Genomic DNA, 19,455 nt, shown 5'->3' on the forward strand with positions numbered 1-19,455 from the left:
GTTTGTCGAAGAGTACTTTGTTGCCCCCAAAACACATTTTTTTGCACTATAAAAAAAAAGGAATTTATTAGAGAACAGCCGTTATTCATGTTGGATACCACGTATTTATAAATTTTTATAAAATGTAGGTGTACAGTGAAAAATAATAATTGTTTTTAATATTTAAAAAAAATTTTTTAAATTAATTTATTATAATAAAAGAATGTTCACAAAAATCAAAAATCCCTTTTTCAACACCCAGCTTCTGCAATTCGACGGATCCCACACTCGATTACAGAGCGCCTGCAATTCGCCCCTTCCCAGTGTTTGCGCACGGCATCACCTCCGTTGTCTTCAGCTCTTGGCCCATTCTCACTGTCCCATTTTCCCACACCCTTCTCCCTTCCGTTGTCGGTTCTCCATTTTCGGCTTCCTGCAAAATAGAAAAATCGAGTTCCCTTCGTTTTAGAGTTGTCATGACCCTACGTTTCCTTCCCTTACAACTGCGTTTCTGTGCCTACATTTCGTTTCGGAGTTGAACTTTTGCCCCAGTCCAGTATAATCGTCGTCTGCTCCAAGGAATATCACCACCGTACAGGTATATCTTGTTGTCAATTTATTTGTTTTCCCCCCTTCATGCGTAGGTTGCATTCCAAAAGTTGTGTTTTTCGTTTGTCAATAATTTTTTGGGCCTGTGAAACTTATGTGCATGTTCCTCTGTTTGCTTCAAAATGTTGTGTATCTGCCTTTTGCAGTTTAAGTACTGATTTTGTCCTAATACCTGGTTTTCTTTGTGTAATAGTGCTGTGTTTAGTGTTTATTCATAGATCTAGATCATGAGTAAGTTTAAGATCGAACTGTTTTTTGAACTGTTGCAGGGCAATACCGACAAAATTTGTCTAGATTCGAGTTCAAAGTTAAAATCCTATTGGAAAATGTACCAAATTTGGAAAAAAAAAATATTAATTTGGTAAAGGGGAAAAAACGAACTCAAGTATATTATGCCTCATGAATTTCGTATATTAAACCCCTAAAAGAAAAAGAGGCCAACTTCAGGTAGGGCTAGCTCATATAAGTTATAGATTTGATGTTTTAAAAAACTATTTCAGATTTATTACACTACTAACTTATTCATATTAACTATTTCAGATTTATTAGACTACTAACTTATTCATATTTTTCTAATTCTATAAGATCATAAAAGTTAATTTCTAGTTATTTTAACATGAAGCAATATTAAATATATTATAAATATATTAATAGAGTGTATAAGTCTTGCATGGTCTCATTGAAAAAATAAGATTATTAAAAAATAAATTCTTCTTATAAGTTATAGATTTGACTTTTTATAAAAAATATATATATATATATATATATATATATATATACACGAAACTTAGGTAGAAATTTCGCATATATATATATATACACGAAACTTAGGTAGAAATTTCGCAATGGAATACTTTTAGGCTGGTTAGCAAAACAAGATGTTCATACGAAGATGTATATGTAATTAGTGGGATGATGTCACGTAGCACTTAGAAGGGAATTAATCAAAGAGAAATCAAAGTGATACAAAAGAGTTGTGATTAAAATACACAATGAAGGTATGGTGGAAATACCAGGCCATTGACAGGTAATATAATAGCAGTTCCATGGAGGAGAATAGGAATGGAAATCTCGGGTATGAAAAACAACCAATTTAGTGATCCTAATCAATCAACTTTATATATAGTCGATCAATGCCTTTTTCAAGCATCTTTAGTACTTTTGGGGACACATTTTCAGGAACTCATTTAGAAGTGTTTGCTCTTTCTCTCTATTCACGCATATCAACCTTATTTAAAATTTTGAATCTAATTGATAATTGGGAAAAGAAAAAAAAGAAAAAGAAAAACCAAGTTGGAGTTATATATAATTAATGTAGGGCTTACCTTGATAGGATTTGGACCACTTGGTGAACTTTAGTGTTTCGAACATTGCTACAAAAAGCAACATTTATTTAAAACAAAAATCGACTTGTGCTTGTGGCTTTCAAGTTGAATTAATGAAACATAATGCATTTCTAGTTTCCATGAAACTTTTTGCCCAAACAGGTGCAATGTAAGTGTACACACAATGCATCTTTGGATGGTAAGAAATGCAAAACTACAACCTGTACTGTCAATAAAGTGTTTCCAGCAGTTTACATGAAGAAATTCCCACAAGCAAGAGTCCAAATTTTGACTCTTCTATTTATAGTAGGTGTCTAAGGAAGATTATGGTGATCATGTAGATAAAATATAAATATGGGTTCTTCTAAGGAAGAGTAGTAGTTTTGCCATGATTTAAACACGTGATGAAAATTTATGAGCATTATTTGCCCTCGCGAGGAAATGTTCCTTTACTTTTATCTGCTTTCTAAATTAGTTTCCTTGTTCATCTTTTACAATGAATTTTTTTCTCCCTTCTAAGCATCTTTTGCAGTGATTTTGACTAGTTATTAATTCCCTATGCATGTGTTTGTGTATGTATAATGTAACTTTGGCCATATAATGTAAATTAAAAGACATATCTTCTCACTTTATTTCCTCCATTGCTTTCCTAGATCTTCTTTTGTTTTGCTTAGAGAACTGCTAGCAGGGAAAGAACAGAACATGTACTAGGATCTTTCAATCTGTTATACACATTCCAAGTGCGTGCACTCGACCTAGCTAGTTAAACGTATAGGGTAAGAAGTTTGGAGAATTGAATTGATGAGGAAATTTTAATTTTTCACTTTTGTAAAAAACTTTGAATGGTAGAATTTTTTACTTTAAATTATAAATCATAGGCCTTAAAACTTTAAAGTTACAGTTTTCACCGGAATACCAAACAAACACCAAATTTTGCCATTTGTTGCTGTTTCTGGACAATCCTGAAGATGAATTCATTAAAAGGAGTTCCTAGATTAGGAAAAAAAATCTAACAGTGTTGATACTATAGAAACAACTTATTTGTTTATTCCTTTATAAGTTGAAATTGGAACATTAGTCAAAGGGCATCTAAGAGTTTCTAGTTTTCGATAACCAGGTGAGCTTCTCGGAAGAGGTAAGCTGATTGAATGCCATATATTACTTATTATTTCAAGCACTGCCCCATAAGAGATTTGAAAATCATTAAAAAAAAAAAAGGGATATGACCTTCTATTCAAATTATTATGTTTTTTTTTTTTTAAAGGAAATCAAACATTATTAAAAAACTTACTTTTTGGAGGTGGACTACATGAGAATTAAGCTGCAAGTATTCAATTTATCTTTCCCTCAAAGTTCCTCTGATCTGCTGGGATTGCAGTTTGAGTGACATGCTCTTAAGTCTTAGTTCACTTATCTATATTAAGTGAAATACTCTCTGGTTCTCTGTGCACTTGACTCTTTAAGCTCTCTGCAGTAGCTATTTGTTATTTCTTTAAATGGGCCTTCATGGTGGATGAAACCTTCTTGCCCTGCTCAATCAATCCTCCATCACCTTAGCACGTTTAGCAGCCATTCCATTACCTTCCTTCATATGACCTTCCCCATTTGAAATTCTTAAGGTTGTCCTACCTTGCATCCTTTCTTGACCATGAGCTTAACCAGTAAAGCTAATACATTGAAGCAGAAACTAAGCGACCTTACTTTTAATTTTTTTTTTTTTTTAGTTAAAAGTAAACTTTATTAATAGAAACAAATTACACCAGTAGTATACAAGAATGGTACTTAACCCCGACCTTACTTTTAAATTTTCTGTGCCACCTTATTATTATATTTATTTTTAAACATAAAATAAGGTCCCAACTATTTGCTGTGTTTTGGCTGTGTGCCTTGTGTGAATTCTCAATGCTCAACAATGAATCAAGCCTTGACATTGCCTCTATCCTGACAAATTGCATAAGAACCCAGTATAAGGGCTATGCTCATTTCAACTCTGTTGGTAACTGCTGTGGCCTGATTGTTTTAGTAAGTAATTAGCAATTTTATTGATAAAAACAAAATACATTAGAAATCTGTTGCCTGATGTTAACTCGGAATTATGCATTTTTGGAATTAACGCTAGATTGAGCCTATCCATTAACTTTAGAGGGGAATCTTTGTGCATTCATAATAATTGTATTGCAATCCCAAAAGTAGAATAGAGGCATTTTTTTATAAGTAAGAAATCTTTATTGATAAGTGCAAAGTTGAATGTTAAGAGGAGTTGGTTCAAGAATGCTCTTAATCCATTCAGCAATGAGAGTGACAGTGAGAGGATGGGATATTGAGTGGCAGTTTAGAGTCCTTCCAAAGGAATCTCATGAAATGGATATTGGTGAATAGGTGCTCATGAGTCACCTTTTCTAGTTACTAGGTTTCTGATTACTCATAAGTCACATTCTAGTTAACTTGGTTTGTGGTGATGATATCCTCTTACTGCAACCAAGTTATTTCTTGAATGCCTAGAAAATAGAGAGATGCTATGTGAGACAGAATGCATTCTTTTGATTTTCTTTGGTATTTCGTTTTGTTCTTGTTTACTACATAAAAGAACTCAGCCATAAGCACAAACTTTTTATTTGTTGGAATTTTACTTCAACTCATCCATGTCCTAGGGATTGATTCTAAGACTCTGCATGAGGTAAATGCTACTTGGCCATGTGAACTAAAAAGCCTCAATTAAATTTGTGTATGCATAGCTTCATAATCTAGCTTTTGATGCTGCCAGATGTGTGCCTTCTGAAATATCTATGCCATATTGTTTGTTTGTTCGAAGTTTAATTTGACCCATCAGAGCACAGTCTAGTGGTCAAATCGAGGGTAGGCTTGGGATGATTTGTAAACATGGTTTTGGTGCACTAGGAGTTATCTTGGATACCTAATACATGGTTTTGGTGCTACGGCTACCTGCAGCCCCCCTGAGGAGGTCATAGATCTACTCAGATAAATTGTGGTCCTCAATATGGCTCGAAGACTTGACGCTAAAGCTCTGTTTTGGAAGTTTATTTAGTAAGATTCCTCCTAGTCTCAATTGTTTTTTCAGAAAAATAAATTTATATCAAAAAAGAAGGCACTTTTTTTTTTTTTTGATAGGTAAAAGAAATTTTATTGATCCACGTAAAAAGCCAAAGTCCAAGTATACAGGGAGTATACAAGAAAAAGCCTAATTACAAACTACGTGCTATGTATAGTAGCATAAAAGTCATTAAAACTCATTCCATTCAATACAATAGAGGAGGCCCACAATAACAACGTATGAAAGAAAAAGTCCCTAAAACCAGCCGGGGAGCGTTCCTTATCCTCAAAACAGCGGCCGTTTCTTTCGTTCCAAGTGCACCACATTAGACATAATGGTACCATTTTCCAAACAGCGGCGATCTGTCGGTTGCCTCCAATCCTTTGCCAGCAGCACAATAAATCTATTACCCTCTTTGGCATAACCCATGCGATACCAAGTCTTGAGAGGATTTCATCCCATAGGGCTTTGACTACTTCACAGTGAAGGAGAGAAGGTGATCCGCTGATTCGCTGTCATGTTTACACAAGAAACACCAGTCCATTATGATTAGACCGCGCTTTCTTAGCTTGTCTATAGTCAGGATTTTGCCATGAGAAGCCAACCAACCAAAAAAAGCAACCTTTAGAGGGGCATTACTCCTCCAGATGCTCTTCCAAGGAAAGGTATTAGGGGAGTGGGTTGTCAAGGCCTTGTAGTATGAGCGAACTGAGAATTTCTTGTTCCCGGTGCGTGTCCATACTAATCTGTCCTCCCTTCCTACCCTGTGTTTCAGAGCATATAGTACGCTGTAGAAATCAGTGATGTCTCCCACCTCCCAATCCTGAGCAGCACGAGTAAATCTCACGGACCAATGAATAGACTCAGCAGTATTACTCATGTTCTCAGCCACTGAGGAGTCCTGATCAAACGCAATCCTATAGAGAATCCACTTAATTAAGGCTGCTGCAATTGATTCATTATAGTTGATCTACATTGACAGCAAAATCAACATATTAATCTAAAAGTAGCTAAACCAGGAAAATGTATAGATTCAATTAATATTTGAGAATGGTAATGCACCACAAACTCAGATGTACTGCAGAATGTTCAAGAAAAATAGAGCGGAGAGGGAAGATAAAGTATCCTTCACAAGTTTAACACAAATCTGATATGCCCAATATGAATTTATTGTCTACTTTGGATACAGAATTACTCAGCTCAATTCCATCCTAGGGACTAGTACCATATTTAATTACAATCTTATAAATATATATATATCTATTCATATATATCGATTGTACCATTTTTTGGGGGTTATGTGCTAGTAATTTTCAGCTAAGATAATTTGGGTTGCGGTAATAAATTTTGCAGTTTCACATGCGGTACACCTGATTTTTACATGTGCATCACATGTATAATTTTTTTTTTTCCTGAACAAAGATAACATCCATTCATAAATTATTTTTGAAACAAAGATAACATTCATATTTGGCTAATCAATGGTCATTACAAGTGACCAAGCTAAAACCAGTTTACCAAATTCACAGTTTATTCCCTCTTATGCCAGCTCCCTCTTAAAATTGAAGCTGTTTCTTCTAACATTCTTTATCTCTGGTGCTACATAACTGGTCCCATAACTCTACCCATTTGCAACATAACTTCCACTTCTGCAGCTTACTACTTGCAATTGCCCAAATATCATTTGCAGTTTTACACGTCCATAGTACATGTATAACTGTTAACTTCTTCTGAACCAGAGATTGGACAGTATGGGTTTTTGTTATTATTTCTCTTCAAATGTATACTTTAGTGTTTAAGGAATCATTATTTTCCCTTGCGAGGAAATGTTTTATGACATTTGCAACATTTAAAACACTTTTTTTTTTTTAAAGAAAAGTTAGGGCCCCCTGTCCACGAGAGGCCCCTACCCCGATTTTATTAGAAAAGCCCTCACGTATGGCGGAGGAACACCGTGGTTACAAAAAATCCCTCAAAAACAAACTCATTTCTCTCTAATAAAAGTCATCCCCAACCGATCCATACGAATCAATCCTCTCAATCATGTATGCTCAAAATCCAAGCCAACAAAATCTATGTTAACACCATGTGTCCCTTCCTTTGCCAGAAAATCCGCTACCATATTTGCTTCCCGAAAAATGTGTCTAAAACGTGCATTGATCTCAATGGACCAACAGGGAAACACTTATTTAGGCTCAAAGGTCAGTACAAATTCATGAACCGTTCATTGAAAGGTTAATGAAAAGGAACAAATTCTTAGCCAGCCACTTCCTAGAGTTTAAGCAGATATTTGTGCATCTAATCAGCAATATATTCCAAAACATGCCTCAGCAAGGCTTGAATGTTGAACATAAGAGTTTTCTTACCCAATCGCCAATGGTGAAGCAACTAACAATTCTACATTTCCTCCTACTTTGTTTCACCAGAATGGCATGTATATCAACAATTGCTAGTGACAAGCTCCACAAACTTTGCAAGCTGACAGCAACAACAAGGTAGCTGATGCAGAAAACAAATGAAAAACTCATGTTATTCTAACTTATCTACTCTTCAAAGAGAGCTAAAAGAATGAAATATTTGTTCAAGGTATAAACTACGATGAATAACCCAACATGTAGCAAAGTCATCTGGATCGCTTCATAATCTTGAGGAACAGCCTTTAAACGTGGAATATAAGTCTGCATTAGTCATCATCATGGACTCAGAAGAAAGTTTCAGCAGAAGTTTGTCTTAGGGTTTGAAAAGCCCGAACTTTGGTGGTTGCTGGATTTTAAGTTACTTCAGAGGGAATAATTAGAAAAATATGCAGCCTTTACTGTTTTGAACCAGGGATGAATAATTTCTGTTGAGGTGATCTTTAGATTAATTTGTGAATAGAAGTAAAAAAATAATGAGTAGTAGTAAAAAAATAGTGAATAGTTTGTAAATAGTAGTGAAACCCTTCCCACTGGAAACATTCTTGGTAGTATTTCCAAAAGTTAAAACTATTGGGTAAATAAAGTACTACTTTTTTTTATAACTTGGTGGATTATCCTTTGGTTCGGAGCATCTCTCAAAAAAAAAATATATATATATATTTATATATTTATGATTAATGTTATATATAGGCTTGGCATAGGTGTTATAACCATTGCAGTACTGTAATTTGGCATTTATTTTTTGATTTTTTATGTGGTATATTCTGGTATTGAGTTTGAATTGAAAATTAGTATTCTGCTGCTGACTGTAGGACAGACGTTGAGTGCATTTGATTGAAAGAGACTTGAACGAGCTCGACAGAATTGTTGGTGAGCTGCTACAGCCAGGTGGCTATCTGAAACTGTTTGAGTTGGGTCTTAAAGGTAACGAGAGCATCTGTTGCTGAAAATTTGTTTTTCAGCTCAATAATTTTCTAAACAGAGATGGATGTGTTTATCTCTTTGTTCAATTAAAGGAACCCTGCGTCTTGCTCCTGTCTTGCAATAACTCTTCGATCTAATTGGTAACTAATCACATGCAATTATGGTTGAAAAAAAGAATTAGTCCCCTTTATTACATTTTCCAAATCACTTTATTCTTTTTTGTCTTTGCCTTTATTCCTCCCCCCACACTTAAAAGCAGCTCTCTCCATTTTTAGACCTTAATCTGTTTTTATCTATGTTCTCTCTTCCTCGAGTAATTCTCTACAAAGTCTCTACTTTTCGCTTTAATTGTTGCTTTTCTTTCACTTTGTCAGTTTAACATGACTATTAATGCCTGAGATCTATGTTATATGAAAGTTTCAAGGTATGATTGCTTGAAAAAACAGTAACAACTGGCTTGAAATGCATTTTAGGTTTTATAATTATGATAATGAATTCTAAGGCCCTTGCTTAGATATGTGCTTGAACTCTTGATTATTCTTTTATTCTGTATGCATTGAGAGTAATTGATTTTGATAGTTCCATTGATTTCTGCTCTCATAGTTTCTCTTTTAATATCTGTTTCTTGGCTCTAGTTGATGAATATTTATTCCGTCAACTGATCTTTTATCTTACCGCTGGAACATAACGTGTGCACCCTGCAATAGTCCACAAGTCATAAACAGTTAGTATATAACGTGTCCTGGAACCATACATTACCCAGTACCAGCTAGATACTTAGTTAGGAAAAGGAACATAAATGCTCTGCAATACAAACATTTCCTCGGTCTCAACTAACATTGTGTGAGGAATTTACGTTCCCAATTGATCATGATTCATTTAATCACTCAATCAAGTGATTACCATTGGATAAGAGGTACTTCGTAGTCTATGTCTACCCTACAACAATACAAAATCACTCATTCCACTAACTCAGTGTGGAATGAGTGAACCACTTGTAACATACCCACCAACGGTGTTTGACCTATGGTTCTCAGATGTACTTGCTAGTATATCTATAAATATGCCATATGTAATTTATAGTAACATTCATTTAATCACATTTCCAAAATATATTCAACCTTCATTTTGCTCCACCATTCAATTAATTAGACCATATATGCTTATTCCTTTCACCGAGTTTACTTTTCAAATGTGACTTGATCAATGTTCTGAAAACTGACTGTCTCTGGTTATCTAATAAGTTCTCCCATCAAATATACAACCAACTGACTGCACATCAACAGGGGTAGAGTAATTGTGGGATCCAAGCAATATTTCTGGAGCTCTGTGGACTGTACCAGAGAGTTACCACCTAAAAAGAGCCACCAAAAATCATCAACCAGGTACAGAAATAATTGACTGTTTGAAAACTTCATACCAGAACGTATGATATACTACCATATTCCCAGAACTTAATTTAGAACCATTTTGACTCTCAATTAATAAAATCCAACAACAAATTAAATTTAAGATCGTTTCTGCACCATATATTTTCTAAAGATTCTACCGTCCATCAAGGGACTCACTGCTGACCATTGGAAGAATCAAGAATAATTACTCATAAAGAAAAAGACATATTATGAATAAAATATTTTTATTGATTAGTTTCAACAGATGCCTCAGATAGTTTTCAAACAGTCCATTCATTTCCAAGCCCATTTGAAAATTGAAGCCTGATATGGTGGTTGATTTGCTACAATATATGCAATAAATTGGTCCTGTCTTATACTTATAACAGTACTTTCCAATCTTTTTCCGTTTTATTTAATTTATTTTTCGTGATTACATATGCTGGTCAAACACATTCTCCACCTTTTGATTTTAATCCATTTTCTCCCTTTCGATATTTACTACTTATTGGCTGTTGATAAGCATTAGCTTTTGTTGGTTAGACAAATGCGAGTTTGACAGTCTGGTGAGTAAATTATACTCTATGACCATAATATAATTTGTCTTTTTTGGTAGAATTGGTGTGGACTTATATTTAACATCATTTATCATTTGTTGAACAGTAGACTGTTATATTGTACTTTACTATAAATATAATGAATAAAATGTTTCATATATAGACATTTATTAACGATATTAACTTTATTTGAGGAAACTATTCTAGACATCGATCTCGACATCAACTCAAACTCAAATTGTGATATCCCGTTTTCACGTGTATTTTCACTGAATGAGTATTTTAATTTAATTAAAATATTAGTTTTATTTTAATTTATTGTATTTTAATTGGATTTATTTAGTTGTAATATTTGTTTTGTGGAGTTTTCTTAATATTAATTATCGTTTTGAATTTAAATTGCTGTGTAATTTATTTTAGTTTGTGTTTGGATTTAAAATTATGTTGTTAGTTTTACTAGCTATTTATTATATTTTAGCTTGATGTGGTGTTTAAATTATTTTAATCGTTTTATAGCTTTTAAAATTGTTTTCGTCGGATCAGTTTCTGGACTCCAGAGGTGAGGATTGGACTTCATTTTTTTCCCCATCTTTTCTTTTTTTCGTTTTCTTTTCTTTTTCTTTTCTTTTTCTTTCTCTTTTTTTCCTTTTCTTTTTCTTTCTTTTTCTTCTTCTCTTCCGTTCTCCTTCCGCTCGACATACGCTCTCTCTCTCCTCACTATCGCCGTTTCGCCCAGCACCGCCGCTTGCCGGCGACGTGGTCAACATCAACCATCCAGAAATCTTCCCCTCCGGCCGGCGCACTTCCCTACAAAATTTCACCCTCATCCGAGCCATCATTAGCCGCCACGAGCTCCTCCAAGCAGCACGGTTTTTGTGCTTTTCCGCCGCCGTCGTTCTACCTCCGGCCACCATCTCTTTACCACTTCATCATCTACTTCTTGTCGTCCTAAACCACTCATTTCTAGCTCCGATCCGTTGTCGGAGCAGCTCTCACGAGCTCATCTTTGTTTTGACGTGGGTTGTAAAATACCCACTTTTGAACGGGGATAAACTAAGACTTGGGATTGATAGGAAATAGCCTAGAGGTGTTTAAGAAGCTAATGAAAGTGAGAGTTGGCCGTGGATGGTGACCCGTGTTGCATTTACACATACTTGGTACTTGGCGATAGGATGGTGACCTGTGTTGTTATCATCCCGATGCTTCAATTTCATGTGTCCATACGTTGGAATTAGGGGCGTCACAGGTGGTATCAGAGCGGTTTGACTTTGAGTAAAACCACATATCCCGTAGGGGTAGTACCAAAAAGTTTTTAAAGTTGTGATTTGAAATCTATTTGATTTAAAGTTTGCTATTTGATATGTTTTATTTGATTTGAATTTATTTGAGTTAGCTTGTTTGTATTTATTTATTTAGTTATGTTATTGTATGCTAGTATATTTTATTTTCTTGTTATTTGGTTTTGGTTTTGGTTTTATATTTATTTTATTCGATATTTAAATGAAGTCAAAGGTTGTGTTGTGGCAGGAAGATGGTAAGATCAAGAAAGTCTACTCAAGAGCCTCGAGATGATTTGCCGAGAGACGATGCCATAGCTCAAGCGTTAAGGCAAATGACGGAATTTCTACAGCAAAATTTTAGGCCACAACAAGGAGAGCCTAGTAGAGCGGTGCAAACTGGATGTACCTATGAGCGCTTTTTAGTGTATAGAACCCCATCTTTCACGGGCGAAGAGGATTCACTTCGGGCTGGAAAGTGGATTAGAGATATAGAAAAGACATTTGAAATATGTGGTTGCACTGAGGCGCAACAAGTACTTTATGCCAGTTATTTGTTACAAGGCACTGCTTCTGAATGGTAGGAGATAAAAAGAGTAATGTTAGAGTCAGAATTGGGGTCCTTTGCTGCTGTGTCATGGCAGCGCTTCAAGAAAGAATTTAATGATCGTTTTTTTCCGGCTTTTGTGAGAAGACAAAAAGAAAGGGAATTTACAAGCTTGGTCCAAGGAAGTATGACCGTAGAACAGTATGCCCGAAGATTTATAGAGCTTGGGCGATTTGCTACCCATCTCATCGCCATGGAGGAGATGCAGGCCGAGTATTTTCAGGATGGTTTACGACCTGATATACGTAGAATGGTAGTCTGCCACCGGATTACCACTTTTCACGATTTAGTTGACTTGGCCACTCTTGCAGAGCGAGAGATTAATTTGAGTATGAGTTCCCCTCTAGGACAAAAGAAACGGAGTTTTACTGACAAAGGAAGTAGTTCTGGTTCGCCTCAGAAGTTTGTTCAGCGGACCGGGACTCGACCACAAGCAGCCTCAGGTGTACGTATAGGAGGACGGGTGCCAGTTTACGGAAGTTGTAATAGAGCCCATATTGGTGAGTGCCATTCGGGTGGGGCTCGATGCTATAATTGTGGTCAGCAGGGACACTTTGCTCGTGAGTGTCCTAGGCCAATTCAAGGAAGCCGTGGAGGTCGACGTGGTGGAAGATCTAATCAGAGGCAAACAATGCAAGCTCGGGTATATGCTGTTACACCCGGAGATGCTCACGATGAGGTACCAGCGACCCATGATGCTGGAGTGATTACAGGTATGGATCTAATTTAATTTTGGATTTGATTTTTGGTGTTATTTGATTTCTTCTTTGTATTTGGATTTCATTAATTAATGTGATTGGTTCAGGAAGAGTCTGTTTATATGAATTTTATGTTTACACTTTGTTTAAGTCGGGTGCATCTTAGTCGTTTGTATCTTTCACTTTTGTTCGGATATGTAATCTGGTTACGAGACCCTTACCGAAATCATTAGTAATGACTCTACCAAATGGTGAAGTGGTGTGGTGTTCTAAAGTTGCATTGGGTTGTCCTCTGAATTTTGGTGGAAGGTTTTTGGATGTAGATTTGGTTGTATTTAAACTGCTGGGATTTGATATTATCCTTGGGGTGGATTGACTATATCGATATTCTGCAAGTATTAATTGTAAAAGTCGAGTAATTAGCTTTCAGCTCCCAGTTGGTGATTATTTAGAATTTGCGGGAAGTAAACTAAAAGAAAAGCCGGTAGTTATATCGGCAATTCAAGCGATAAGAGAGATTGCTTGTGGAGCGGATGCCTTCTTAGTCCAAATGGTGTCTACGCTGTCTGAGAAGAAGTTTTTAGTAGGTATCCCAGTTGTAGAAGAATTTTCTGATGTGTTTGTGGATGATTTGCCTGAATTATCCCCTGTTCGTGAGTTGGAGTTTGTTATTGACTTGGAACCTGGAGCAGCTTCTGTACATAAAGCTCCTTACCGTATGGCACCAGCTGAATTAAAAGAGCTGAAGGTTCAGTTGCAAGAATTGGTAGATAAGGGGTTTATTCAACCAAGTACTTCGCCATGGGGTGCACCAGTGCTGTTTGTTAAAAATAAAGATGGTACTCTTAGAATGTGCATTGATTATCGATAACTAAATAAGGTGACCATCAAGAATAAGTATCCTCTTCCACGGATCGACGATTTGTTTGATCAGCTTCAAGGAATAGCTGTGTTCTCGAAAATTGATTTGAGATCAGGATACTACCAGTTGCGGATAAGAGATAAGGATATACCCAAAACTGTTTTTAGATCGAGATATGGGTATTATGAATTTAAGGTGATGCCTTTTGGGTTAGCCAATGCCCATGCAGCTTTTATGGATTTAATGAATCGGGTATTTAGACCTTATTTAGATTCCTTTGTGGTAGTTTTTATTGATGATATTTTAATTTATTCCCGAGATTTTGAACAGCATGTTTATCATTTTCGTCTAGTACTTGAGAAATTAAGAGAACACTAGTTGTATGCAAAACTTTGCAAATGTGAATTTTGGTTGGAGGAAGTCAAATTTCTTGGGTATGATTTCCTGAGACGGGGTGGCCGTTGATCCTAACAAGGTGGAAGTTATTTTGTCATGACAACGTCCAACGACCGTGCGTGAGATTCGGAGTTTCTTGGGACTTGTCGGATATTATCGAAAATTTGTAGAGGGATTTTCTCGCTTATTTGGACCTCTTACTGCTTTGACTAGAAAGAATGTAGAATTTATTTGGTTAGACAGTGTGAGAGAAGTTTTCAAAAATTGAAGAAGAGATTGACAACTGCACCAGTATTGGCACTTCCAGAACCACACAAGTCATTTGTAGTTTTCAGCGATGCGTCTAAATTTGGATGGAGATGTGTTCTTATGTAGGAGGAACGGGTTGTTGCTTATGCATCTCGTCAGCTGAAAGATCATGAGAAGAATTATCTGAAGCATGATTTAGAGTTGGCTGTAATTGTATTTGCTCTTAAGATGTGGCGGCACTATTTGTATGGAGAAGTTTGCGAAGTATATACCGATCATAAGAGTTTGAAGCACTTGTTTTCTCAGAAGAATCTGAACATGAGGTAGAGGTGATGGTTAGAGTTAATCAGTGATTACCAGTGCGAGATCAAGTATCATCCAGGGAAGGCAAATATAGTTGCTGATACTTTGAGTTGAAAGTCGCACTTGGAAGATGAAGCTGAATCGTTAGGATTGGATTCTTTACTTTGCGGGATGAGAAGACTTATTATTGAAAGTTCACAATAAGAGGAAGTGTTATCTTTAATTCTTGATATTTGAATAGTTGATTTTGAGGAATTGAAAACTCTTCAAATGAAGGATCCGAAGCTGTTAGATATTAGAAAAAGAGTCAGAAAATCTAGAGGACTATTGCATTATAGTCTGGATAAGGATGAAATTCTTTGGTTCCGAGATCATAGAGAAATCCTTAAAGATTCGGATTTCAAGGAGCAAATTATGGCAGAAGCTCATGCCAGTTCATCCTGGCAGTACGAAGATGTATCGAGATTTGAAAAAAAATTATTGGTGGGAAGGAATGAAGAAGGATATTGTCTTGTATATTGAGAGATGTCACACATGCCGTCAAGTCAAGGTCGAACATCAAAGACCCGCTGGTATGCTCCAACCCTTTCCTATTCCTGAGTGGAAGTGTGACGACATTATGATGTATTTTGTAGTAGGCTTACCGAGGACTCCTAGTGAAAAGAACTCGGTTTGGGTGATTGTTGACCGGTTAACTAAGAGTGCTCATTTCTTGCCTGTTAATAACACTGATTCTTTAGGAAAGTTGACTCGTTTGTACGTAAAAGAGATAGTGCGGTTGCACGGCATATCGAAGAGTATTGTATCGGAGGATTGGGACCCAAGGTTTACATCTCAATTTTAGAAAAGTTTGTAGGCAGCATTGGGTACTAAGTTGAAGTTTAGTACTGCATATCACCCTCAGATGGACGGCCAATCAGAGCGCACTATTCAGATCCTTGAAGATATGTTGCGAGCATGTGTTATAGAATTTCAATGAAGTTGGAAAAATCACTTGCCGCTCATAGAATTTGCTTATAATAATAGTTTCTATGCGTCCATTCAGATGGTTCCTTATGAAGCTCTTTATGGGAGGAAGTGTAGATCGTCATTGTGTTAGGATGAAGTCGGAGAGAATAAAATAATTGGGCTCGAATTAATTCAAGAAGTGCAAAGTCAAGTTCGGATTATAAGGAATAAAAAGGCGACAGCTCAGAGTCGTCAGAAAAGTTACGCAGATATAAGGAGAAGAGAGTTATCTTTTGAGGAAGGTGATTGGATTTATCTCAAAGTCTCTCCCATGAAAGGAGTTAAGCGTTTTGGTAAAAGGAGGAAATTGGATCCGAGATATATTGGGCCTTTTCAGATTTTGGAGAAGGTAGGGTCCGTTGCTTATAGAATTGCATTGCCAGAATATTTTTGGGAAATTCATGATATTTTCATGTATCGTCCTTGAAGAAGAGTTTTGGAGAACAAGAGCTGCGCTTTGTCAACCCAGAGCGTATTCAGCTGCAACCGGATCTTACTTATGAGGTTGTTCCTTCGCAAATTATGGATTGGAAAGAACAACAGTTGAGATTCAAGACAATACATCTGGTAAAGGTGGCATGGGAAGATCCGTTAGTTGAAGATTTCTCTTGGAAGAGAGAAGTAGACATGGGAGAGCAGTATCCCTATTTGTTTGAGTAAATGACGGTACCTTTCTTAAACTTGATCTCAGTGGAATCATGTGGCTTGCTTCAAGTTAGTGTTTGATCTTGTAAATTTCGAGGACGAAATTTATTTAAGGGGGGAGGATGTGATACTCCGTTTTTACATGTATTTTCACTGAAGGAGTATTTTAATTTAATTAAAATATTATTTCTTTTATTTTAATTTATTGTATTTTAATTGGATTTATTTAGTTGTAATATTTGTTTTGTGGAGCTTTCTTAATATTAATTATCGTTTTGAATTTAAATTGTGTAATTTATTTTAGTTTGTGTTTAGATTTAAAATTATGTTGTTAGTTTTACTAGCTAGTTATTATATTTTAGGTTGACATGGTGCTTAAATTATTTTAATCGTTTTATAGCTTTTAAAATTATTTTGGTCGGATCAGTTTTTGGACTCCAGAGGTGAGGATTGGACCTCTTTTTTTTCCTATCTTTTCTTGTTCTCTTTTTCTTTTTTCTCTTTTCTTTTTCTTTTTCTTTTCCTCCTTTTCTTTTTCTTTCTTTTTCTTCTTCTCGTTCTCCTTCCACTCGACGTACGCTCTCTCTCTCTCTCTCTCTCTCTCTCTCTCTCTCTCTCTCCTCACTATCGCCGTTTGCCTTCTGCCGCCCAGCACAGCCGCTTGCCGGCGACGTGGTCAACACCACCCATCCAGAAATTTTCCCATCCAGCCGGTGCACTTTCCTACCAAATTTCACCTCAATCCGAGCCACCGTTAGCCATCATGAGCCCTTCAAACCTCACGGTTTTTGTGTTTTTCCGCAGCCATCATTCCACTTCTGGCCACCATCTCTTCACCACTTCATCACCTATCTCTTGCCGTCCTAAACCACCTATTTCCAGTTCCGATCCGTTGTCAGAGCAGCTCCCATGAGCTCATCTTTGTTTTGCCCTTTTTTTGCTTCCACCGCCACCCACGGCTAACTCTCACTTTCATTAGTTTCATAAACACCTCTAGGTCATTTCCTATCAATCCCAAGTCTTGGTTTGTCCCCGTTCAAAAGTAGGTATTTTACAACCCATGGCCAGAGTGTATTTTACACTGTTACGTTACTTTTTCTTCGCTGTTTGCAGCTCCTTGATCCTTAAAAAATTATCATATAGCGCTGTAAGTATTTTCAAACTCTATTTTAGATTTAAATATATTATTGCTTTTACAATAAATTCATTGACTGGTTGGTTATTCCGGACTAAGTCCGAGGAGTCGGGGGTCGGATGGATTGATGACGGAGTTGTTTGGTTATTGTTGATATTGTGATTTGTTGGATTGTATCTTGAGGTGTGCATTGCATGGTGTATTCATGTGCATGTATTAAACTGAGAAAAATTAGTTTTATCAGTGTAAATGGATTTTTGGGTGCGTGTGTATCACGACTTCAAGCCGGGATGGGGTATTATCTTGGTGGAGCTCCTCTTGTCACTCGAAAGTAGATAATACTGAGTGAGATCTCCTGGGTTGTCGCTAGACGACAATCAGATTACATGATACAGTAACGCTGTCGTGTCGACTCTGTGGTTCCTAAGCTAGCGGGGACTAGAGGATGGCCTGGTCCAGGTACGCACTGGGCGCGAAACTGGGCATCGCTCATTTAGGTGTCACATACGTAATTGTTACCTGCGGTGTGGCACAGGAGCCAGAGTGCGGATGATCCCTAAGGGAGATTATGGTGCACGCAATAAATTGGAACGGGTTTTGGATATTGGATATAGGTCATTTTATGAGAAAATGGCGAGATTTGATTTGAGGTTATTGTGATCCATTTTCTGGAAAAATGGTAGTTTTCTTGATTTGGGCCATTATCTGAGATAATGGTAAGGATTTGATTAAAGGATATGTTTTGGGCCAAAAAGAGGATTTTTTTTTTTTTGCGTGCGTGGAAAAATGTGGATTTTTGGGATATGTGCATTTGGCATCATTTCATGCATATTGTTGAGTTTAATATATTTTTTTATTTTGTGGCGTTTGGAATATTACTTACCTGCGGCACCATTTTGGTACCGTAGATTTTGATGCAGATGTGGAGGAAGAGAAGGAGGTTGAGCCCGAGTTTTGACTTGAAGTCTTTCATGTTTAAAAGTTATCTCTATTAGTTTTTATGGCTTGTAATTTAGTTTGAAACAATATTTGAGACTTGTAATATTTTATTATGTGTGGTTTAAACGGGTTTGTATTAAACAAAAAATTCTGGTACTTAGTTATAAAACTTTTATTATCCGCTGCGTGTTTTTATTATACACTTGTTGCATATAAACACACTTGGCACTTGGTGATAGGATGGTGACCCGTGTTGTCATTATCCCAACGCTTCAATTTCCACGTGTCCGTATGTGAGAATTGGGGGCTTCACACAAATACAAAGGAAAAGGATCATAAATCTCAGGCTACATCATCCAATAGGAGAAAAATTCAAAAAAAATATTAATTGAACAATTGTGTTTCATATTAATTGTATCTATTTTACTTTGTTTTAAATTGAACAATGTAAAACAATATATATTACATTTTTAATATTATAAATTGACCATAAAATATTTATTGGTAAAGTGAACTTTTTTATATATATATATGTTTCATTTTACATATTGATATTCATTTTTCAATATTCATTTTATTAGTAGTTGTTGAACTATATAATTATAAAATTTAACATAAATAACGATTCGACGCATTATATGCGGATTATAGGCTCGTTTTAATACAATGAAGGATAAGGCGAGAAATGCGGAGAGAGTTGGCAGAGTTGGTGAAAGTTTGTGGCCTGCTGTGGGGAGAGAATAGAGGAGACCAAAGAAGAGAATAAACAAGTGGGTCACGGGTGCTACATGTGGGGCAACAGTCTTACTATCAATATCTAGACTTTGGGTTCTATTCTTTATTGATTTTCTTGATTGGGAAAGAGCCTTTTTTTTTGTTTTTTTAACCAAATTTTAGCGGTTTTAGAATGGATACACATGACTTATTATTCTCGGCTTTCGCGTCAAAGCGCATGGAAAGTACTTACAAAAGTATATCACTTGGGAACACATTTTTCATATTTTACCTTATCGAATTGATCAAGTTAAGAACACATTTTTCCTTATAAATTTGAAGACAATTACAAACTCAAATGAACATCT

The 19,455-nt window shown here is 36.1% G+C and overlaps 1 protein-coding gene and 1 long non-coding RNA gene across 22 annotated transcripts in view; both read left to right on the plus strand.

Annotated features, from left to right (window-relative positions):
• The window catches only part of LOC122296392, a 103,566-nt gene that overhangs the window by 60,802 nt on the left and 23,309 nt on the right, over nucleotides 1-19,455 (plus strand). The window lies entirely within an intron of this gene.
• Nucleotides 216-18,553, plus strand: LOC122296390 (glycine-rich RNA-binding protein RZ1C-like). 21 transcript variants are annotated; one of them, XM_043106043.1, is made up of 7 exons: nucleotides 216-577; nucleotides 4,863-4,958; nucleotides 7,392-7,460; nucleotides 7,552-7,815; nucleotides 8,195-8,306; nucleotides 11,782-12,851; nucleotides 18,343-18,553. In XM_043106043.1, exons 6-7 carry the CDS (start codon nucleotides 12,131-12,133, stop codon nucleotides 18,390-18,392), a joined length of 771 nt encoding a protein of 256 aa, XP_042961977.1. In that variant the 5' UTR covers nucleotides 216-577; nucleotides 4,863-4,958; nucleotides 7,392-7,460; nucleotides 7,552-7,815; nucleotides 8,195-8,306; nucleotides 11,782-12,130; the 3' UTR covers nucleotides 18,393-18,553. The 21 variants fall into 21 exon arrangements, 18 of the variants coding, with proteins under 18 accessions (XP_042961977.1, XP_042961970.1, XP_042961968.1 ...); XM_043106036.1 differs by lacking the exon at nucleotides 7,552-7,815 and having other exon boundaries at nucleotides 4,812-4,958; XM_043106034.1 differs by lacking the exon at nucleotides 7,552-7,815.

Source organism: Carya illinoinensis, chromosome 15 (assembly GCF_018687715.1).
Source record: "Carya illinoinensis cultivar Pawnee chromosome 15, C.illinoinensisPawnee_v1, whole genome shotgun sequence".
Classification (NCBI taxonomy): Eukaryota; Viridiplantae; Streptophyta; class Magnoliopsida; order Fagales; family Juglandaceae; genus Carya; species Carya illinoinensis.